Source organism: Benincasa hispida, chromosome 9 (assembly GCF_009727055.1).
Source record: "Benincasa hispida cultivar B227 chromosome 9, ASM972705v1, whole genome shotgun sequence".
Lineage (NCBI taxonomy): Eukaryota > Viridiplantae > Streptophyta > Magnoliopsida > Cucurbitales > Cucurbitaceae > Benincasa > Benincasa hispida.
The window spans coordinates 75,103,000-75,126,722 of NC_052357.1; the positions used below are offsets into that span (position 1 = coordinate 75,103,000).

A 23,723-nucleotide genomic window follows, 5' to 3' on the forward strand; every position below is an offset into this window, starting at 1 on the left:
CAATGTAAAAATACAGAGCAATAACAGGAAGAAGAAGAAAAAAAAGATGATAATGAAATTGATAGATAAAAATTAGGAATAATTTTTTTTATTTCTCTTTGGTTTCTCATTATTACCATATTTCTGCAATATATATAATATATATATATATATATATATATATATATATATATAAATATATAATGGGTTAATTGTTGTTCATTATCAAAAGAAAAAAGAAATAAAAAAGCCTTTAAAAATTAAAAGAAAAAAAATTGCAATTCATATTTTATTCAAGCAAAGATGGGTAGAATTATTGAATAAAAGAGTTCGAAATAAAATAATAATCATAAAAGCAGATTATTTATGTCTCGTTTGATAACCATTTAATTTTTTGTATTTTTTTTTAAACTTAATCCTATTTCATCCACATTAAAATGGTTGAATTCTTAGCCAAATTTCAAAAATAAAAACAACTTTTTGAAAACTATTTTTTTAAACAGTATTAAAAAGTAGATAACAAAAGAAAAAATTTGGAGGTAGAAATAATGTCCATAGACTTAATTTTCAAAAAACAAAAACAAATGGGGCCTTACAGTTAAAAAAAAAAAAAACAAAACTCCATCATATACGCCATACAGATCAACTAGGAAAAATACCTTTTTAGCTCATGAGTTTTGAAGATTAGGTGTATTTAGTTCCTCATGTTTTAAATTAGCCAATTTAGTCCCCAAGTTTTCAAGAATATATATTAAAGGTCTCTCCAATAAAAAAAAAAATCATTAATTTTAAACAAAAAGTGATTATATGCTCAGGTGGCAAGATGAGTTGGAAAAATATACTATTCAAAATTAATGATTTTTTTTTTTTTTTAATTAGAGAAACCTTTTCAACTTATTCTTACAAACTCAAAACTAAATTGACCAATTTAAAACATGAGGAACTAAATACATCTATTATCCAAAACTTAAGAACCAAACTCAATTACGTACCTCAAATACAAACATACAAATTCACACAAAATAAATCTATAATCATATAACTATATATATATACTCGAGATATTCAAGGGTAATTAGGTCATTGCCCAAAGTGCTTTGATACCGCCAAAATTAATTTATTCCCTTTCAAAATGTTCGTCATTGCCGCACTGAGCCTTTTCCCCGCTACTTTCGATCTCCATTGGCTAGTTTTACTCCGATCATCGAACCACATAAAACTCACTACCACCAGAGAAGGCACCCTGACGGCGACGATCATAGACTCTCCGGATTCTGTTTCTGCGGTAGGCGCAGCAGTAATGTTGCGAGTCTCCGATTTTTGGCTCCGTCTGGCAATCGGAATGTGGAGCCCTCATCGCGGACTGCAACGTTCTGGATAGTCCATGGCCGCAGTTCCAGGTATGCTACCTATATGATTTTATGCCTGAAATCGCCACGATGTTATTGCGGATTTCTTGACAAATTTCAACACCAAAATTTGACGATCTTTTCATTTTTCTTTCATATGCATGACTTGGAAAGTGTTAGAAGTTTCACTGTAGTGTAATTAAAAATCGTGGAGGAGTTGGCTTGAATGTATCAACCAAATAGAGTTGGCTTGAATGTATCAACCAAATAGACTATGAATCTAATTCTTCTATTGACTAATTAACTAAAGCAAGCTATATTTATTTCCTATAATTCATCGAGTAAATCCCTTCATCACGAGTACTATAAGCTGAATAGGTTCTTTCACTGCTGGCGAGCTATACATTCAATTATTCGGATATGATCTAATTGCATATTCATAATGTCATGTAGAACACAGTATCAAACGAAGTTTCATGTTTCATTGTTTTTCTTTCACAATATCATTGCCAATACAAATTCTTAGAATCGTATGTCTTTAGGGGAGAAAGAAGAAAACAAAGAAACAAAGTTAAAGCCATATCTTAGGAATATGAAATGGGAAACAAGGGAGAGTTGATTTCGTCATTTATTTTTAGTAGGATAGGAAGCCATTTTATTGATTCCACAAAGCCCTGCAGGCTTCCCAGTGTTCCTCTTCATTCTTATATATCCTTTCTCTCCCCATTTGGGTCCCCATGAGTTCTTCACAATGATGTAGTCCACTCCCTTTGATGATCCGTATCCAACGGCTGTGACTCCATGATCAAGCTTAGTTCCACAGGGTCCATAAAAAACGCCCTGCACAAAGTTGTATTGTTAATTACTGCATTTGAGCCAAATAGTAGTACCAATAATGTCCGTATGAGTTCCAAATTTTGCTTACCCCGCTGTAGAATTGGAAATCTCTTCCTGAAGCTTCTATGGCCACGCTAAGTGGCTGGTGTGCCAATGCCTTTATGAGGCTGGCCTCATTGTTCTCTGGTACGTCCTTGTAGCCAGAGATTGTCACTACTTCCAATTCCCCCTGAAGAAAAGAAATATGAAAATTTCAGAGCTCTTTCCATATAGTTTTATATATCTGGTCCAATGTAATGTCCAAAAATGGGTTCCGGGGTTGATCGGTTGGTAGTTGCTTTTACCTTTTTGTTATCGCAAGTGCTTTCCTCCTCGAGATAAGGGTAGTCTTCTTCCCTGTGAAGTCCACCACTAGACACAATAAAAGAAAATGCGTAATCCATGAGGCCCCCATGGCACCCGTTGTTATAAGTTCTATCGCAATCAATTAGTTCCTGCTCTGATAACGAAGTCAAATTTCCATTAACAATCTTATTTATCCCCTCAACTGCAGCAACAGTGGAAAATGCCCAGCAGCTACCTGTGCAATTTCAAAGCCCATTCAAATTACTGCTGAATATCCGTTTCTTCTTTATCAGATACAGATGGATATGTGAATGCAAAATGAAAGTTAGATACATTACTTACCACATGAACCTTGGTTCTTGACACGAGTGACAGCTCCTTTCTTTCTCCAATCCACCGACTTGGGCAAATCTACGACATCCTTGTAGGTGAACTCCTCTGGGGATTGCCTTGTTCGAGAAGACTCAACTTCTAGACCAAGATACATCTTTTTGAACTCTTGGTGGGTCAAATCAGCAAACTCATTGAGTCCAAGCCAATAACTACTCACTTTCTTGTTTGTTTCGTCAATGTGCTTCAAGTTGTCTTTAAACACCTCAAATCTATGCCACTTTTCTTCGATGGTCTCATAAATCTTGCCATGCTTTGATATCCATTCTTCGAATAGCTCAATTAGTTTATCCATGGAAGTCAAGTCTTCTGGCGAGTAACCCACAATGGAAAAGTCCTTTCCACAACTTGCTACGACAAAAAGGGACATGTACAGGGCTAGAGGCAGTAACTTAAACAGAGCCATTGCTAATGCTAGCTCTCTAGTCTTGGAATTTGAAAATATTGTTGATTGGAGAAAAGGCAGAAAGAATGGGTTGGATGGAACAAAGAGATATAGGGAATCATTTATACTCCAAGGAATGAATGAATGTGTTTGTGTGCAGCTCAGTAAGTGTTGCTTACAAGCAAACTTATATAATATATATATACATATCTATATTGGAATGTTGATACCCAATCTTTAAGAATGGTTTGTGTGTATTAATTGACTTTGAATCTACGCTTTCTGTCATCCTTATTCATGTAGTTTGCTAAATGACTGAAAAAACTTGGTTCCACTTGACACCGAAGGAAAACTTCTTTACTCTTGTTCTCAACAGACAATTAATTATTATAAGAAGGAACGTAGAAATGACCAAGGGGAATTTTGAGACAGGAGCATAGCTGTTTAGTTTGAGAGTTGGTTAAATTTGAAGGGTTATTTAGTTGTGCTGAGTTCACTGTTTAAGGATTGGAGTTATAGTTATATCCCAACCTTTTTGGGCCAAACATGCCCTAATGAGTCAAGTTTGTGTCGTCTTAGGTGTGCAATTTCCCCAACCTCAAAATAATTTTATTATTACATATATATTCAACAAAAGATTTTAATAATAAAATGTAAAATTACATTTAATTTCAGATGATCCATACCGGATTTATATAAGCCGAATAAATTATTCGAAAATGACGGACACACCTTTTCAATGAGTGTAATTTTTGCTTTTATTTTTGTTAGACTTTTAATGGGTTAGTTATTTCAAAATTTCAAATAGTCAGAAATTGATTGATTTCCCGTCTTAAGAGAGGTGCCCTCGCTTTTATATATATATATACTGTCTCTTATACACATCTAGATGTGTATAAGAGACAGTATTACGAGTCACCTAAAAAAGAATGATAGAGAATACTATTTGAAAAAGCATCTTTTCAAAGAGGATATCAAAACTGCTAAAGCATGAGCAATTTTGTTTTTCTCTTAAGAGGTGTGACTTCAAACGAAGTAGAAAAAACTAGAGATAGAATTTAACATGGAGTGTTAAATTTTAGACCTTATGATTATTGTATGCTTTTATGTCACATTTTTTCTATATATGCTAGGTACAAGAAAAATGATTAAACATCCATTAAGTGTTATAACTTAAATGCATGTTAAAAGTTGAAATAAATACAAACCCTTTTAAAGATGACGTGCTTTTTTGGATTGATAAAAATTATGTTAATAAAATTGAGAGGAAAGTTGTTTTAAGTTTTGGATTTAATTTCTACATGGTCTCTAAATTTCAAAATGTTACCTTTTTAATAGGTAAGTTTTGAGTTTGATTTCAATTTATATCATCAATTTCAAAATGTTACAATTTTACCATTGACATTTGAGTTTTGTTTCTATTTGGTTCATATTTCGAAATTTACATTTTAACATCATTTTTTTTTTTATTAAATACTCACTCCAAGCTTTGGTTCTAATGGCTATTAATTAATTTAAAATAATTATGAATTGGAAATTAATATTAATAATGATGAAAAAATAGTGAAACACAATTAATTGTAATTCTTTTACATGAACTAATAAATATTCACACTCAATATTGGAAGTCATTATTTAGTGAATTTTTGAGGTTAAAAGTGTAAATTTTGAAACATAGAGATTAAAGTGAAACAAAACTCCAATTTTATAAGTAAAATTTTAACATTTTGATATCTAAGGACTAAATTGAAATCAAACTTAAAAACTAAAAATTTAACACTTTAAAAACTAGGGACTAAATAGAAACAAGATCCAAAGTTTAAGGATAAAAAATATTTTCCCTAAAATTTAGTAAATTAAAATATCATATTAAATTGAGAAAATAATCAAAACTTTTGCTCTTGAGTTTTTAAAAAATAAGAACTAATTTAATTTTAAAAAGAAAAGTAAAAAAAAAGGGTTTAATTATACATGGTAGAATGCTCATTTTGTCCTTGGGATCTGCCTTTAACAGGGTGATAAATTTCTGTTTAGGTGAAAAATGAAAGGGAGTGATGAATAAAATCTTCGTGCTAAACGGAGAGAAAGATGGAGATTATATTTTTGTCCTGTTTATCCAAATATTTATACATTTTTATATTATAATTATATATATAAAAAGGATCTTTTTAAACATAAAAAATATTAAAAAAAATATATCAAAAAGTTCCAAAATTGAAAAACACTTTTGTTGAAATCTTTTGCTATAAAATGTAAATATTTTTTAATTTTTCTATTTATAAGAATTTACCTATAAAAAATCAAATTTCAAATTCTGTTGTTTAATGACTTGTATGGTTAACTTTGAACTATAAAGTCAGAACAACTGACTGTATAGATATCGATGATTAAGTAACTTAATAAGCTAATCATTTTGTTTATATTAGGAGATTTAAGAAATTTGGTTGAGATTTTCTTTTCTGGGTGTGAAATTAACCATTTAAATAATTTTTTGGGTGAAAAAGTAAATATATAATTAGAAAAAACTTCAAATAGTTTTCTTAACCCGATCTTTGCGAAAAATCTCGGCTCTAATCTTCGACCATGACCTTAAATCGCGGAAGGACTTTAGTTTCATAGGTTTGACTTTTATGGTTGAGCTTATATTTTGTAAGCATGCTTACTTATTTATATTATTGTGAAATAATAAAATCACTCTGGCTACAGTCTAGGCACTAACTTCTACAAATCTGAAACCTTCCAATCAAGCTTTCGAAATTTATTTTCCTGTATCATTCAAAATGTTTAACAAACTCGTAATAAAAGATTCAGATTTGTGAACCTAAAAACTAACAAACACCATGCGTTTTTTGAATGGAGGCAAAAAAAAAAAAAAAAAAAACGGTGTTAAAAATGAGAGTAGAATATATGCATTGCAATGCAATGGTAGTATTAGGAGTTGTTTAGTTAAGAAACTATGAATAAAGTTGAAGCTGGCATATGGTTACAGACACGTGTATATATAGTACTTTACTTCCACTTGGAGATTTAAATTTAGTAACAGATTAGAATAGTTTCGTCCAGAGTTTACATTTAATGGGTAGAAATTCTCAGCTGAAACCCCAAGGGGCAAGGAAGTGGGAAGTGAATTGAAGAGTTTGGAATGTGAAGGGTTGAGTCATGAGTAAATAAGAGACAATTGTTGTTTAATAATTGAACCTTTATTATTATTATTATTAGTAGTAGTAGTATTGGTATCATTTATTCACACTCAAATCTGTTCTGTGGCTCAGCCCCGCTGTTTCCCCAATTATTTTTCCACTCTCTTGTCTTCCCCTTCCGTTTTCACCTATGACTCAGCCTGGTGGTCCCTCTCCTCCGTCTGCTCCCTTTTGTACGGTCTCATTTCTTTTTCTTTTTCTTTTTCATTTTTTCCCCTTTAAGAGAGATATGGGAAAATTACCTACTCTGCCCCCCCAACCCCTCCCCTTTTTTTTTAATTTATTCACCCAAGCCTATATTGCATTGCCAAAATGACCAAGTCTACCCCTACTATTGAGCTGTAAGGCAGGCGTTGGTGTTGTTAATTAACAAACAGGGAATGGGAATTGGGAGGGGGAAGAAGAAGAAGAAGAAGAAGAAGAAGAAGATGACGCATCCCCGATGCCAAATGGGTTCCCCTTCTCGTTTTCTGTTTTGAATTCATTAATGACAATATAGAGAATCAATCTGCCGTCTGCCTTCTGCCGTCTGCCTTCTGCCTTCTGCAACTCAACTCTCTCTTACTCAACGGCCCCAATCAATACAATACAATACAATAAAATACAATACAATACAATCATATTTCCTTTTATAATTATAATATATGTAATATATATACACACACAAACCCCAATCATTCCCTTCTTTCGAATTTTTCGATTTATTTCAAAATCTGATGAGTTTATTTGCAGAGTGGTCCCTGTATTTTCTAAAAGTTGCACTTTTTCTTCTGCTTGTGCTTTCGTGCCTTCCAGCTCCCACTCGTCCAACTCTACCCATCCACCTCCTTCCTCCAACCCTTACTACTAGTTACTCGACAGTTTCAACTCCTTCCCTAATTCCCTTGTATATATTATTTATATTTATGTATTGAATATATTTTTACACATCGGATTTGAATTTTTTTTTTTAAAAAAGACAAATCGACGAATTTGAGGTCCCACGCAACCTGTTGCCTTTATACACATTGACTTGTCTTTTCATTTGCATCCTCCCAATATAACAAAAACAAAGCCTTCCTTAGCACGTGTGTGCGTGTAAGTGCATGCATTCATTCCTCTTCCATTTTCAAAAAAGAAAAAAAATATAATAGAAATTTGGAGGCTATTTTCATCTTTGTGGACACATTAATATATATTAATAATTAAGCAGCCCCTGTGCATTGAATTGGAGTGTGCAATGCCTTAAATTCTCATGTCCCTAGCACTGACTCTTTCGACCAGTTTTCTTTGACAACGCCACACATCAACGTCTCCTATTTCCATTACATTGATTGGGAAGAAAATATCCTTAAAATGCAAAGTAGAAGAGGAGTGGCGTACGTGTGGGGTGAGGCACAGTGAAAATTTCCCCCCATTCCAGCTCAAAGCAATTTAAAGAAAACGAAAGCAGGGCAGAGGCAGCGCCCAAATAGCTAGGCTTATGTAAACCTACACCTATCCGGGCTATTACAATACAATGCCATCAGTAAATCTTTGGCGTTGCAGTTGTATTATCTTTTACTTCACTCAGTGGCTATAACTATTCTTGTGTTGTATTCATTAAATAAATTTTATTATTATTATTATTATTATTAGGTGATGATACGTACACGTGCAACGCCGACTGATTTCATTGCATTACAATGACCACTACTTGGAATTGCATAAACCAGCCCACCAAATCATTTATTACAATCAAGACTCAAGTGCCCCACCCTAAGTTCTATTCCCATTCTACTCTGTCCCCCGCATCTCCTTCATTATCTCCTTTCTCTTTCTTTCTTCCATGACCTCATTTTTCACTGTTGATAATATTATTATCCAATGGGTTTACTTTTTTTGTTTAATAATGAGTGTGTGTATCAAACCATATACGTACAATATATGTTTAAAAAGTTGATGCAGTTTTGGAAGGCATGGAAAAGAATTAGCTCGTCTGATCATGATGATCTCGATTTTCAAGAAAATTAAAAAAAAAAAAGTAAAGAAAGTATGATGATCTCATTATTTTTCAGCTCCTCGCCCTTTCCTTTGTAATGTTTTTAGATTGTTATATCACTTTTATTTATCCTGAAAACAAACATACGCACGCATAAATCCCTCTATCAGACTAACTATCGCATTTAACATTCTCCTACCAAACCGCCCCCTTTTTTTTCCCTTTCTCATTTTTCTCCCAGCAGTATATATATATATATATANTTAATAAAAATATAGTTTTGTTGGCTACCTAGTCCCGGAAGGGAAGGCCTTTTTCAGGTGCGTTTCTCTAGGCCCCCATGAAAGCATTTTTTTAAGAATCTCAAAATCTATCTCTCTCTGCCCTCCTCATTTCCTCATATTTTTCTTTCTTTTCTAGTTTCTACTTTGGTTTCAGTGCTCCATAATCATCCCTATATAATTCGCCCTTTCTTTATAATCACTCTCTCCTCCCCTTTTGTCTTTCCTCAACTCTTTCTTTGGACATCCCGCAGACGAACATGTTGGCAATGGAGCAAATTTTATCTGAACTGAATGGTGAGGAGTTAAATGAGCAGGGTTTGCCTCCAGGGTTCAGGTTCCATCCAACTGATGAGGAACTTATCACATTTTACTTGGCTTCAAAGGTGTTCAAAGGCAGCTTCTGCGGAGTGGAGATTGCTGAGGTAGACCTCAATCGATGTGAGCCATGGGAGCTTCCAGGTACCCACTTTATACATGATTCTCATCACTTAAGCTCATGATCTCATGCAGCATTATTTGGGAAAAAGTGAGGCTTTTTTCTTTTCTTTTCTTTTAAGTTTTTAATCAGTGTGGGTACCTCTGGTATTAAAATGTTCCTAGCTACAAACTTTTTATCATATTTGCTTCTTGTTGTAATTGTAGACTTCCGGCTGAGGACTCTCTCTACTTCTTCTTCGAGATGGAAATATAAAATGTGTTTTCTCTCTTTTAATTTTTCTTTTAATTTTAAAATCATCACTTTGTGATGTCGAAAGTGAGAGGAATGTTGAAGTTAACCAGCAGGTAGAAGGCAAAGCATTTTCAAATTCACAAGTGCCTTCCTTTTTTTCCTCGCCATAACACTAGAGATAGGTTCCTGTGAACTTCAATGCATCAGTGGGGTTGTAGACAGTATTACGTTTTCCATTTAACAACGCTACAAAATCTATTCTCTCCCTGTAAAAGTTTCTGAACTGCCAACAAACTGGTAGACTCTAATAAATGTGCAGCGAAGAGAGAGAGAGAGAGAGAGAGGGGAGAAAGGGTAAGCCTAGTTAGAGAAGGAATGGTGGGTTTTTAGTAATATGCAGTTTTCTTCTGTGTTGGTTATTTCAGATGTTGCCAAGATGGGAGAAAGAGAATGGTACTTCTACAGTTTACGGGACAGGAAATACCCAACAGGGTTAAGAACAAATAGGGCAACCGGAGCTGGTTACTGGAAAGCCACCGGAAAAGACAGGGAGGTTTACAGTGCATCAAATGGATCCCTACTTGGGATGAAGAAGACGCTTGTGTTCTACAAAGGCAGAGCTCCGCGTGGGGAGAAAACCAAGTGGGTGATGCATGAGTACCGCTTAGACGGCGATTTCTCTTACCGCCATGCCTGCAAGGTAATGCCAACAATGCAACTCTCTCACCCACCGCACGTGCATTCTCGCACCGTGCGAATCAAGCTATTAACCTGCAATACTACTTAACCCCCTTTTCTTTTTGTCCTCTTCCGAGTTGACTTATTTTATATTCCACAAAAGTACTGCATCTTTCCGAAGCTACACTATTCCTTCTTCCATTATTTACTTTGAGGGTAAGTTTTTGATGTGATGCGATTGATTTAACCACTGCTAAGTTTTATCTCTGGAAATGGTGCAATGTGCTGTAGTCCCTTGTTAGCTTTTCTTTCTTTCTTTCTTTCCTTTTTTTTTTTTTTTAATCTTTTTACAACCTCCATGCATATGACACACGCCTTTTAAGTTAATATTGGCATGTTTAATTATTATATATGTTGTTTAATTGTTTCATGTATTTTGAACTTCTCCAAATTTGCAGGAAGAATGGGTTATTTGCAGAATATTTCACAAGAACGGGGAGAAGAAAAATCCACTGTTCCAGTGTCAGACTTATCTTCTGGAGTCTGCATTATCATCGTCCACCACCTCCAACTCATTGCCTCCGTTGCTAGAGACGACCGCAACAACAACAACAACACTAGTAGAGTGTCAATCTCAATCTCAAGCCGCAATGCAATTGCAGGCTTTCCAAAACCCTTTTCAGATTCAGCAGCCTCCCGAAAACGACCTGAAGAAGTTCATTAGCTCAGTTGTGTCCCAATCCAATCTCATTTCCTCGAGCGAGCAGCCTCACAAATCCCCCATCTCAATCAACAACCCCATTGCGAATGCCAACAACATGATGTTGTATGCTCCATCGCCATCCATTCTCTTCAAGTCTCTCCTCTCACATCAAGATTCCACAGTACTACTAAAGCAGCAGCAGCAACAGTGTGATCGTGATCATGTCTTTAAACAGTTCAACAAAGCAGCGGAGTCCAGCTTTACAACCCATAATTTCGAGCCCCCTGAGGCAGAAGCCAGCAACTCAAACTTCATGGATATCAAGAAGATCGTGATGCAGCAGCCAGATGCCCCTCCTTGTTCTTACCATCAACATCCCTTGTTTTTTGAAATGGAATGCAATTCACCACCACCCTTGCCTGCCGACGTGTCTCTTCATGACATATCAACTTCAATCGCCTTTAACAGGCCTGCCTATCACACTATGTTAGATCCTCATATCAACATCCTCCATGCCCATGGAGAATCTTGGCCTTTAGATGCTTAAACATCTTCTTTTGTATTATTATTATTATTATTATTATTATTTTTTTTAACTTTTCGCCTACCTTTTTTTAGTACTCAAGTACGTGGTTGTAAACTAGTATGTGTCTGTAGCGTAGCGTCCAATCTATATCTGTAATCTGTATGTACCAAATATTTCTTTAAAATCCATGATTTCCATTTCTCTACCTAAAACCCTAAATCATGATTTCCAGTTTCGCTTAAAACGTGTATTGTGTATATACATTTAAGAGGGCTACCAAATATGTAAGAAAAACATAGTTATGGCCGCTCTAGATTGAGAATCTGTTGATGGGGAGGAATTAGGTGAGGGAGCAGGTTAAGCTGGATTTGCACCATGGATGGGATTTAATTTGAAGGATTGTTTAAGATATTTTGACGTCACCTGCAATTGATTAGGTATTTGAAGGATTGTTGCAAGGTTGTGTTGAGTGTTGTATACTGTGTGGTAATTGGGGGATTATTACTGGGTGGGGGAATAAGTTTGGAAGATCATCATTTAGCAAAGAAAAATATAAAAAGGCTGTTGATGCATCTGAATTCTGAATCACGAGAGTGGCACAGAAAAGTAGCCCCTAAGAATTATTAGTATATACGAGAGAACAGACATATCTACTCCACACACAGCTGGAGTAATGACAAAATAAAACGAGTACGGCATGGGGCCATCAAAATCGTGTTTGGATTCTAAAATCTTGAATCAACTGTGACCCAAAGGACCCAAAATCCTTTGTTGTTTTGTCCACAACCGGTTCATAAAAAACAGAGTTATTCGGCCACAAGAATACCTGACACAGTTTTGCAGTGTAGTCCATTATCCTCTTCTTTCCATGCCACCCCTCAATCATTGCATACAATTTCTTTTAAACAAATTTCCATACCCAGGGCGACTTCCAAGTGAAACCCCAAATTCATATGCAGCGGCAAAATTTATTAATGCTTGCAGTGCAGAAGTGGAATCGCAAGAGTTGGATAAACTACTCCCCTCAACTTGTCATTCTCATGATGTTGATCTTTGACTTTCCTCTACTTTATGTCGCACCAAAAATTTAGAGAGACCGAGAGTTATTGTCATCTATGTTCATTAAAACAGTCACAATTACTACTTGTAGTCACTGCGAACCTCGTTTGTTTAAAATTTTAACAATATTTCTACCACACCCACATTTCAACAGCACAGCTAGCTTTTCCAGTGTAACACGCTGTCAAATATTGATGTGAGAAATGGTGGCAGTTGCTACTGAAAATTTTAACCAAATCAAACACAAACCAAGCATGGTAATTAGCAACTAAAATTATCACTTAATAGCGATTACACAGTTGCTACCATAGCAGAGTCTCTTCTTCCCCTGTTATTAACACACCCAACCCAGTTGGGAGTCTGGGTTTGATTCTTTGCCATGAGCGTCTCAACTGTCATTGACAACACTCCTTGTCACCTAAAAGTGGAAATTTTGATTTCAATTCAACAGTCAGCAGGACCAAAGTTTAGGTACTTTAAGGACTGTGTGAACTGTGAATGAATATTTGTTGATGTGCTCGTGGGAATTCTTCATTTCCAGCATTTTATAACTGTTCAAATTTTCATGTAAGCAGACGAAATTTACAGTTGTGTATTCCATAAAGTTCCCACTTCCATCTCATGGTTCAGTCTCCACTTCCATGGACACGTATCCCATAAACTTACTTCAAAATTTATCAACGCAAAGGGAAGGGGGGGAAAAATAATCGAGTATTCTTTAAGGAAACAAATGATTATTATTTCTCCGAAGACAAAGCCACAAAAGTAAAACAAATGACTAGTTATTGAGACATGATGATAATAAGTCCAGTACACACCATTATCAACATAAGAGGAATACAACACTGCAAATGCAAGCCTACATGATCAGACGGTCCTGCAACACAAAAAAACAGAAAATCAATTCCAATTCCGACTTAGCGAGTGGGAGATAATAGAACAAATACCAAAGCTTATAACGCTATTGCTCATATAGCATTCAACGTGATTCCAAAAACTTCTTTCTGCAAATTTAAGCCATTCGTCGAGTAAAAGAGGTATCAAGAAATTATCGTGCAGCACAGATAGTTAGCCCTTAAACCCCAAGGGGAAGGAATGCATAATCAGTGTTGAAGCTAGGGAGATCGACTACTAATACGGCATTACATGGATGGTCATCTAGATGATGGTCCTAGGAAAAGATAAACACTCTGCAAATTGGATCTACCTAATAGAGCCTAATTTCACGCAGTCAAAACAAACAGAATTATCAAGAAAAGATTCGAGTAAAAGTAACACTTTATCGATAAATGTAATAGGGGAAGAAAAAGGGCAATAAACGCAGAGACAAGTTCAATACGTTTTGTATACGCCACAATCACAACGACTTTGGGAAGTATAAGCTCGAGTTTCTTAATTAAGACAAATCAGGAATACAAATACAAAGTCATCAGATATAATCATTATCAATTTCGTAACCAATGATTATCGGATACACGAAACATCAATTGCTGATTGAAATCAAAACGACATTTATTCAGCAGTCAGATAAAATCATGCATCGACATTTCAGAAAAAGAATAGAATAAGAATGAAGTGTAAAACGGTAACCCTAAGGGAGGAAAGATGAAGACGAACCGAAGAGGTGAAAAAGTCCTATTTGGAAGACTTATCGTCATTCTTGTAGTAGACGTAATCGGGAGGGGAGTAAAAGAGAGCAGCGGCCATGGCTCCCGGAAGAACAACGTACTTGGCCAACACGGCCAGCTTCCTCACCAGCGGCTCTCCTCTCATCAGCGCCATTATTCTTCTGCAGATTTCACCGTAAGGATCTTCCAAATTCCAACACGAATTGACGTAACGAGTCCAGTTGGGAAGTTGGTCTATTACACTTTATATGCCGCCAGTGAACGCTTCGGCCCATTCACACTCAATTTTGGGCCTTAACTTTCCTTACCCATAAGCTGAAGCCACTCAGGATCCGGCCCATTTTCTTTTCTTTTTTTCTAATGGATATTCTTTTTTTTTTCTTTTCTTTTCTTTCCTTTTCTTTTAATATGGTATGATTTGGGAATTATTTCGAAACATAGAATCCCAAGACTTTATAGTTACGAGACTCAAAAACTCCAAAATAATAATAATAATAATAAACGAACTTATTTCAAGTTCATGGTTAGAAAAATGTGTTAGATTCACGATTGGTTATTGTCAAAGAAGAAAATGTGCATGATCGACATAAAACTCGAGTAATTAGTCTTCAACACCATCATGAAGTCAAGAACTCTAAAACTAAAATGGACTTATTACAAGCACGTGATTAGAAAATGAGTTAGGAACATGAATAGAAAATGTGCTTGTTTGATCAAAATAAATTTTGAAAAAAGAAAGTTGTATACAGCTGATTGTGAAGAATTTAAAAAAATGGTCATACTTATGATTTTTTTAGAAAGTTTTTTTTCATCTCTTTTCAAAATGTATTGTATAGGAGTTATTTTTAACACAAATTATTAAAACTCAGAAAAACTAATTAATTAATTAATTAATTAACTAACGAGCTTATTACAAGCACTTGGTTAGAAAGAAGAGTTAGGATCAACATTTGTTACTACCAATGAAGAAAATGCGCATGTTTAGTTAATAGGAACCCGTAGTAGTTAGGAATTTTTTTTTAAAAAACAAGTCATGTAAGTAGGTAAAGAATTTAAGAAAATTGTCATGATGATTTTCTTTTTAAAAAAGTTCATTTTTCATTTTCTTTCCAAAATGTATTGTTCAGGGATTATTTTTTAACATAAAATCCTAAGATTTTAAACTCACGAGCCTTCGATATAACATCTTAAACCTCTTATAGAAATGTCTGAATGAAATATTATTCAGAAGGTTGAATATATTTAGGGTAAAGTATATTTTTGTTCCTTGAAATTTTTTAGGTTAGTGACTATTTGGTCTCTAGAGTTTCAATGGAGATATTTTTAGTCCTTGAGATTTGTGAAAATGTTTTAAATGGTTCCTCTAGTTATTTGACCGTTAGAAAAGATGACGTGGCAATAACTTAATGACGGCTTTTTTTATGAATACATTTTTAAATGATATATATATTTTTTATTATTTTATTCTTGGAAAATTGATAGTTTTAACCCTTTAGAAGTTTTCTTTTTAAAAAAAGGACCCCTTTTGAAAAGAATATATTTTTTGACCTCTCAAAATTTATCAGAGGTAGGAAAAAACCATTATACCATTTTTCTTACTCAAGAGATTCAAAACTTCAAAACTTCCCAATTTTCAATCCCTTTGTGACCGTTTTTCTTCCACACTTCACAATTCTTTCAAAGCTCCTCACATTCCTTTTAGTTTTTCTTCAACATTTTGGTTCATCTTCATTAAGTTTTGGATTTCTACAAGTTCCTTTATGATTTCTTCAAGTTTTTTAGTAAGTATTTTCACACATTTTAGAAGGGTTTTGGTTTTGGATTTCTTCATCATTCTTGATTTCATGTTTTTATGTATCTTTGTACTTTATTTTAATAGTGAGTTTTGATCTTGTTAAGCTCATTTGATTTTTAAAAAAAAAAAAATTTTTTTGGTAACAAGTTTATGGGTTTTATTTTCAAAAGGTTTCATAAATTTTTAGACTTTTTGTGAAAAACGATGCATTTTAGAATGATTTTAAGGCATATAAATAGTGTATGAGTTGATTTGTACATTACAAACCCTTTTTTTTCTTTAAATTCTAATATGTTGCCCCCTGATTCAGTGAAGTCTGGCCAGACTGTTGGGATTGGTGTCTTAATTCTCACAGAGTCTCGTAGTTTGTAAACTTTGTACACATTGTTATGAAAAAAATAAGAGTTACTTTATTTGCATTTACTCATATCCAATAAACAAAGATTCGTAGTTATTGTATGTAAACTTAAGCATGTATATGAGATTTACAAGTGGACCATGCCTTAAGTAATAATCTAAAAGGTTTGTAGTATAAGGATTAAGGAGAAATACTTTATTCTGGTGACACTACGGATACGACTCGCTTTGTAGAGGTTTACAAGTGTTGTGAACTACTACAGATGGTCTGATCCTGACTATTCATGTGGAGACATGCAAGTAGGGGTGTCCTATATAAAGAGTTTGTATAAGACCAGACCACGAGATGATTAGTCTCATTATATAACGCCATTGATAATTGAGACTTACATCTCATTATAACGACCATAGGTGACATGATCTTAATCCTGAGTGTTTTGGGAACTCCTGCCTAATGAGGGCGGTTCTTTGATTAGTATGGGTGAGAGTGGCCAGATTGCCAACTCAACAAGCCTACCTTTTTGGGTATTTATCTGATTGGAGAGTTGGGAACTCAGTTACACAAGACGGAATTCACTCATTCCCTGAAGCAGGGGTAAGTAGATAGATTGCTCCCTTAAGTATTGATTCTGGGTCTTGAACATAGTGGCCACATCCTCTATTTGGAAGAGAGGACCCAATCATAGTAGGACTATGACTTATTGTTCATTAGAGGAATTAATGGTGCTTAAGGAGTCAGATGTAACTACATGGGCAAAACATGGCTCAGCTGTACTTACGAGCGATCTGTGAAGGGTTATCGCACTGTTGATGGTTGATATGGACACATAAATATATTGCAGTGAGGAGAGTGCAGTTGTCCATCTTTAGTGGAGTGCCCGACAGTTAACGGATGATGGATCCCGTGACTAAAGAGTTTAGTCAGTTATTCACGTACCGTTGGAGCTTCAAGCTACAGGTCCATAAGGTCCCCTTGGTAGCTCAATGGATTCAAGTTGAGAATCAGTTCTTGGAGTTAGTTTGAAATGTTCAAATTAACAAGAGAAAATTCAATTATATATGATATAATTGGTGTGATGTATGAGATACATCAAGTGGAAGATTTATTTACATTAACTACCATAAAATAGAAAAAGAACTATGGTTTGTACGTTTTATGACATGAAATATTAAGACTATGGGTTTAAATATAATATGGTAAGTTAGTTATCATATTTATTTATAATATATTAATTATATGATAATTAATTTATTTTTCTCTAATAACCGATTGAGTAGGAGGTTATTTGTGGTTTTATGGTAATTGTGAGATAAAAAGGAAAATAGTTTTAGAGTTGCCTTATTCGAAAATTATTCATAGAAAAAACTATTAAGTGAAAGTGTTTCACTAAACGATAGCTATAGAGAGACTAAATGATCGTGGAGCTTTGACTATACGATAGTCATTCAGCTGGTCGTAGCTAAACGATCGCACGGCTAAGTTTATACAATAGGCTGCCATTTACTAAACGATCGAGCACGTCGTCTATGCGATAGACTGTGTTATCTCCCACTTGCTCGATCGTCTACACGATCGTTGTCCTCGTGTCTCTTCCTCAAGCCAAGTTCATACAGAGCCCAAAACTCTTGATTTAAATTAAAATACAGATTTAATGTTGTGAATTTAAGTTGAAATTTGATTAATCATTTGTGGATTTAAGTTAAATTTTGAGTAGTCATTTGTGGATTTAAGTTAAAATTTGATTAATCATGTGGTAGATTTTTCAAGTTTAATTGATCATAGTGTTGGTTCAAGATTAATTGATAATGTTGTGGATTAAATTTAAATTTGATTGATATTTTGGGAATTTAAATTTAAATTTGATTGATAATGTGGTAAATTTAAATTTAAATTTGATTGATATATTGGTGAATTTAAATTTAAATTCGATTGATGATATTTGTTGATATTCACATGTTTAAGTTGCTTTAATTGTATTATGTGTATGCAATTATTGGGTGTTTTTTGGTAAATATTATTTGGTTTTTTTTCCCTTTTTTTGGGTGCAATAATGTTATTATATTTTTGTGTCTTATATTTTAGATTCGATTAGTCAAAATAATATGTTAAATAGCCTCTGTGATCTAGATTAGTTATTCTAAAATATAAGATGTGCATATTCATAGATTTATGCGGATAATGTGACAATTATAAGGATTGCTCATTTGAACAATAGTCGGTCTAAAGAAACATTTTTTTGACAAAGTTTATTGTCAGTATTTTGATTATTGCATTAAGAGTACCATTTACCATTGGTGTTTATTTTTCCCAAAGGCTGAACATCAATATTGTACTAGGTATCTTGTTAAAGGGGCCTATCACATATGTGAAATTATTTTGTTATATTTTAATTGAGTATTTGTTTTTTTGTTTATTGTTTTAATTGGTCTTACTCAAATATTTGAAAATTTGAGTTCAATCCCTAAGTTGAATGGATCGAACTTCAAGATTTGGAAGGAAAGCTTAGAGATACTTCTCGAGTATATGGATTTGAACCTTGTATTAAGGACCGATAAACTTATTTCTACTGAGGAACAACCAAATACAGCTAATATAGAGAAGTTGGAATGGTCAAATTGCATGTGTTTAATGATCATTAAGCATTCCATTCCAAAGTTTTTTGGGGCCCTGTCACGAAAAGTGAAAATGTCAATAAGTTCCTTACTCAAATTGAGAAATATTTTGCTAAAAATGAAAAAGGGGAAGCAAGTAGTCTTTTGACTTCTTTAACTTCCATGAGGTATAAGGGCAATGGGAATATAAGGGAGTAAATGTCTAATCTCGCAGGTAAATTAAAGGCATTTGATATCGAGATAAGTGAACATTTACTCGTACAACGGTTACTTATCTCTCTTTTTGTACCATTCACTCAGCTTAACATAAGCTATAATACTCAGAAGAATAAATGGAATATTAATGAGCTTATCTCACAATTGTACAAGAAAAAGATAGAATTAAGAGAGAAATGATAGAAAGTGCTCATTTGGCAACTGACTCTTGTGATAAGAAGAAAAGAAAATCTATGATTGCTGCAAAAGAGACATCTCAGCAGAATAAGAGAAAGAAACAGATTACTGAAAATTCTTATTTTTTCTACAAAAAGGAGGGTCACTTCAAGAAAGATTATCCTAAGTATGCCAAGTGGCATGTAAAGAAGGGTAAACTTCTTACTTTGGTTTGTTTTGGAGTTAATTTAGTTTATGTACCTACAGATACTTGGTGGGTAGATTCTGGTGCTACTACTCACATAAGTCTATCAATGCAGGGTTGCATGTAGAGCCGCTCGCCAAGTGATGCCGAAAGATTCATTTGTGTGGGTGATGGAAAAGTAGTTCCACTAAAAGCTATTGAGAATTTTAGATTACGTTTAAAATTTGGTTGTTATTTGGATTTGAATGAGACTTTTGTTATACCATCATTTAGACGAAATTTAGTTTCTATTTCCAGTTTGGAAAAATTTGATTTTACTTATTCTTTTGAAAATAATAAAGTTAGTATTTTTAAAGATTCCAAGCTTATTGGTACTGATTCTTTAATTGATAATCTATATATGCTTGTTTCTTTTGTTTTATTTAATAAGATCTTGATATCTAATTCATGTGGTACAAAGTGTAAATTAAATGAGAATTTCGCTATGTTATGGCACAAGTGTTTAGGTCACATATCTAAACAGATAATTCAGGGACTTGTGTCAGATGGAATTTTCGATTCCCTTGATTTAAGTAACTTTGACGTTTTTCTGGAATGTATTAAGGGAAAACAGACAAACATAAAAAAATTAGGTGTCAATAGATGCCTAGACGTTTTAGAACTAATACTTATGGACATTTGTGGTCCATTCCCTATGGCTTCTTGGAATGGACAACAACATTTTATACGTTCATAGACATTCAAGATGTGAGTACCTATATTTAATTCATGAGAAGTCTCAACTTTTGGATGTTTCCAAGTCTTTCAAAGCTGATATTGATCTTCAACTTGGAAAGAAAATTAAGGCTATCAAACCTGATCGTGGTGGTGAATACTATGGTAGATATGATGGATCAAGTGAACAACGTGTTGGAATTGATATTCTAAATCTCGTGATCTTGTAATTTGTAATTGTATTATACAAACTTTTTATTTATCTAATAAAATAAGAGTATTATATTTGACATTTAATTGCATTAATCCACAAAATCAATAAACTAATATGCAAGGTTATCTTTTATAACTTAAACATGTATGTGGAAACATATGGTGGATCATGTTTAAGTGATAATCTAAACAGTCTGTAGTTGATAGATAAGGTTGGGTACCTTATCTTGGTGATACTTCAAATATGACCTGCTTTATAGTTGTTACAATTTTTGTAAAGTGCTACAAATATTTTGATTCTAATCATTCATATGTAGACATGTGAGCGGGGGTATTCTATACAAAGAGTTTGTATAAGACCGAACCACAAAATAAATAGTCTCTATATAATACTGTGCTAGAAGAGACTTACAATTCACCTAGATGACCATAGATGACTTGACCTTAATCCTGAGTTGTGAACTCTAACTATGAAGGCGGTCCTTTTGATCTGCATGGGTGAGAGTGACTAGTTTCACCAACTTAATATGTCTACCATTTTGGAATTCGTCTGATTTCGGAGCTGGGAACGCAGCTACACAAGAAGAAATTTACTCCTCTATAGTTAGAGTAAGTAGAGAAATTACACTCTTAAGGCTGATTCTGGAGCTTGAACAATGTGGCATCACACCCTCTCTTGACTCGATAGGGGTTTGGTTATAGTTGGACTATAACTTATTGTTCATTAGAGGGATCAGTGGTACTTAAGAAGTTAGATGTAACTACAGGAAAATGGTAATTTTGGCCTAGCTGTATTTACGAGCAATTTGTGAAAGGTCAACGCACTGTAATGAAAGTTGATTAATTTAATTAAAGAGTTTAATTAATTAATCAAGTACCATTAGAGCTTCAATTTATAGGCCTATAAGGTCCCATCGGTAGCTCAATTGGGATTAATGAGAATCAAATTAATTTTGGATTAATTCGAATTGTTAAAATTAATGGAAGAAATTAATTATATGCAATATAATTAATAAAAAATTAATTATATGCGATATAATTACTATAATGTATATGATATATTATAATATAAAGTTTAATTTAAGAGAAAATAAATATTTGAATATGATTCAAATATTAATTATATGAATATGATTCATATAAAAACAATATGTTAAATTTAATATTAATGTAATTTATATTAAACACTATATGTTAAAAGAGAGAAGATTAAACTATAGGTTATAGGAAAATTATTTTAAATGGTAAAATTGTTGAAAATATTTACAAGATATAGAAAAATTTTAGAACTATCAATGATAGAAGTTGATAGACACTGATTGACGTTAATAGACACTAATAGACTTCTATTAGTGTCTATCAATGTCACTGGTAGACACTAATAGAAGTCTATCCGTGTCTATCAACATCTATCACTGATAGTTCTAAAATTTTACTATATTTTGTAAATACTTTGGTTCATTTTTCTATATTTAAAAATAGCCCTAGTGAAGGAAATCGAACTCGAGATTTCCATGAGAAGCGGAAGAAAGATAATTCCAAATCACAATCATGAATGAACATTATATTTACAGTCGACTTTTAACAAAAGGTTATAAAAATAATATAGAAATTACAGCATGAAAAAACTCAAATGAACAAAGAGCAAACTCTATGAACATTTGAAGATGCGTCTCCACGCTCCATTACGCACGACTGCTCGTACAATAGCAACCTTGAATGCTCGATCTACACGACCGCAACACTGTACGAACTCTTCGCACTCGTCCTCAACGATCGCTTCGGTCACGAACTCCTCAGCAACAGCACGAACGACCTCCAAAAAACCTCGACGGTGTCGAGTTGATTATGACACTACCAACAAGGATACCTTAGTATTCTTGGTGTGAGAATCCAGAGGGTGGGCTCTATTCGGACTTGGTATGAGGCAGAAAAAGGAGGAAACACTGATCGTGTACTCGACTGGGCAAGTGGGAGATGGTAGAGACCTATCGTATAGGTCGATGCCCAATCATTTAGATAAAGCTATACTATTGTTTAGCTCATGGTTTAGCTCGGCCTGTCGCCTAAAGACACTACACGATCATTTACTTTGGGCAAGCGATCGTTTAGTAAATACTGTATGATCATTTAGCTCATCACTGCACGATCGTCTAGCTCACCCTAGCCGTCGTTTAGTAAATCTGTATTTACTTGAGGACTTCGTGAGTTTCTTTTGCGCAAGAGAGAAAACTCAAAAAACTTTTTACCAAAAAAACTTCAACAGTTTGTAAATCATCTTAAAATTAGGAAAACCATTTTCCTTTTAAACTCACGGTTACCATGAATCCAATAACCACTCACTCAATTGGTTATTAAAGAAAAAGAATTAATTATCCAATAATTAATATTATTATAAATATAAATGATAACCAACTTATCATGCTATATTTATAACCTATAGTTTTAATATTTCATCTCATGAAATATATAAACCATAGTTCTTTTTCTATTCCATGGTACTTAATGTAAATCTCATTTACATCAATCCTCCACTAGATGTATCTCATACATCAAACCGATTATATCATATATAATCAAAATACCTCTTGTCAATTTGAACATTTCAAATCAACACCAAGAACTAATCCTCAACTGAATCCATTGAGCTACCAAGGGGACCTCATGGACCTGTAGCTCGAAGCTTCAACGGTACGTAAATAACTAACTAAACTCTTTAGTCACGGGATCCACCATCCGTTAACTACCAGACACTCTACTAAAGACTGATAACTGAACTCTTCTTACCATAGATATATTATGTGTCTATCTTAACCAATTAACAGTGCGACAACCCTTCACAGACCGCTCGTAAATACAGTTGGGCCAATAACCGTTATGCCCCTGTAGTTACATCTGTCTCCTTAAGTATCACTGATTCCTCTAATGAACATAAGTCATAGTCCTACTATGACTGAGTCTTCTCTTCCAAAGAGAAGCTGTGACCATTATGTTCAAGCCTCAGAATCATGCCTTAAGGGAGCAATCTCTCTACTTATCCTTGCTTCGGGAAAGGAGTGAATTCCATCTTGTAAATTGAGTTCCCAGTTCTTAGATCAGACAAGTCCCCAAAAAGGTAGGCATGTTGAGTTGGCAATCTGGCCACTCTCACCCATACTAATCAAAGGACCGCCCTCAAAGGCAGGAGTTCCCAAAACACTCAGGATTGAGGTCGTGTCACCTATGGTCGTTTAGGTGACATGCAAGTCTCTAGTATCAATGACGTTATATACAGAGTATAGTCATCTCGTGATCCAGGTCTTATACAAACTCTTTGTATAGGACACCCCCGCTCGCACGTCTCCACATGAATGGTTAAGATCTACCATCTGTAGTAGTTTACAACACTTACAAACCTCTACAAAGCGGGTCGTATTCGTAGTGTCACCAGGATCAGGTATCCAACCTTAATCCTTATACTA

At 34.1% G+C, this 23,723-nt stretch overlaps 2 protein-coding genes and 1 long non-coding RNA gene across 4 annotated transcripts; 1 reads left to right on the forward strand and 2 right to left on the reverse strand.

Annotated features, from left to right (window-relative positions):
* The first annotated feature begins 990 nt into the window (after positions 1–990).
* Positions 991–11,468, forward strand: LOC120085258 (protein CUP-SHAPED COTYLEDON 3-like). Of its 2 annotated transcripts, none has more exons than XM_039041160.1 (4): positions 991–1,379; positions 8,981–9,188; positions 9,825–10,099; positions 10,536–11,468. In XM_039041160.1, exons 2-4 carry the CDS (start codon positions 8,987–8,989, stop codon positions 11,325–11,327), a joined length of 1,269 nt encoding a protein of 422 aa, XP_038897088.1. In that variant the 5' UTR covers positions 991–1,379; positions 8,981–8,986; the 3' UTR covers positions 11,328–11,468. The 2 variants fall into 2 exon arrangements, with proteins under 2 accessions (XP_038897088.1, XP_038897089.1); XM_039041161.1 differs by lacking the exon at positions 991–1,379 and adding an exon at positions 8,737–8,765.
* On the reverse strand, positions 1,787–3,389 carry LOC120085259 (cysteine protease XCP2). The gene is made up of 4 exons (XM_039041162.1): positions 2,853–3,389; positions 2,510–2,745; positions 2,254–2,394; positions 1,787–2,168 (listed from the first exon to the last, which is right to left on the reverse strand). The coding sequence occupies exons 1-4, from the start codon at positions 3,304–3,306 to the stop codon at positions 1,953–1,955; spliced, it is 1,047 nt and encodes a 348-aa protein (XP_038897090.1). The 5' UTR covers positions 3,307–3,389; the 3' UTR covers positions 1,787–1,952.
* A 1,594-nt stretch (positions 11,469–13,062) lies between the features above and the next one.
* On the reverse strand, positions 13,063–14,227 carry LOC120085364. Its single transcript, XR_005483907.1, has 2 exons — positions 13,983–14,227; positions 13,063–13,242 (listed from the first exon to the last, which is right to left on the reverse strand). It is a non-coding gene; the product is annotated as an uncharacterized LOC120085364 (long non-coding RNA).
* Between the last annotated feature and the right edge of the window lie 9,496 nt (positions 14,228–23,723).

Bases quoted from the DNA above. Each gene is read 5' to 3' on its own strand.
- LOC120085258 (XM_039041160.1), top strand. From the start codon at position 8,987: ATGTTGGCAATGGAGCAAATTTTATCTGAACTGAATGGTGAGGAGTTA. The intron at 9,189-9,824 runs GTACCCACTTTA...TGGTTATTTCAG, and splicing joins TGAGCCATGGGAGCTTCCAG to ATGTTGCCAAGATGGGAGAA. The intron at 10,100-10,535 runs GTAATGCCAACA...CCAAATTTGCAG, and splicing joins CTTACCGCCATGCCTGCAAG to GAAGAATGGGTTATTTGCAG.
- LOC120085259 (XM_039041162.1), bottom strand. From the start codon at position 3,306: ATGGCTCTGTTTAAGTTACTGCCTCTAGCCCTGTACATGTCCCTTTTT. The intron at 2,746-2,852 runs GTAAGTAATGTA...GAAATTGCACAG, and splicing joins CAAGAACCAAGGTTCATGTG to GTAGCTGCTGGGCATTTTCC. The intron at 2,395-2,509 runs GTAAAAGCAACT...TCTTTTCTTCAG, and splicing joins GCACTTGCGATAACAAAAAG to GGGGAATTGGAAGTAGTGAC.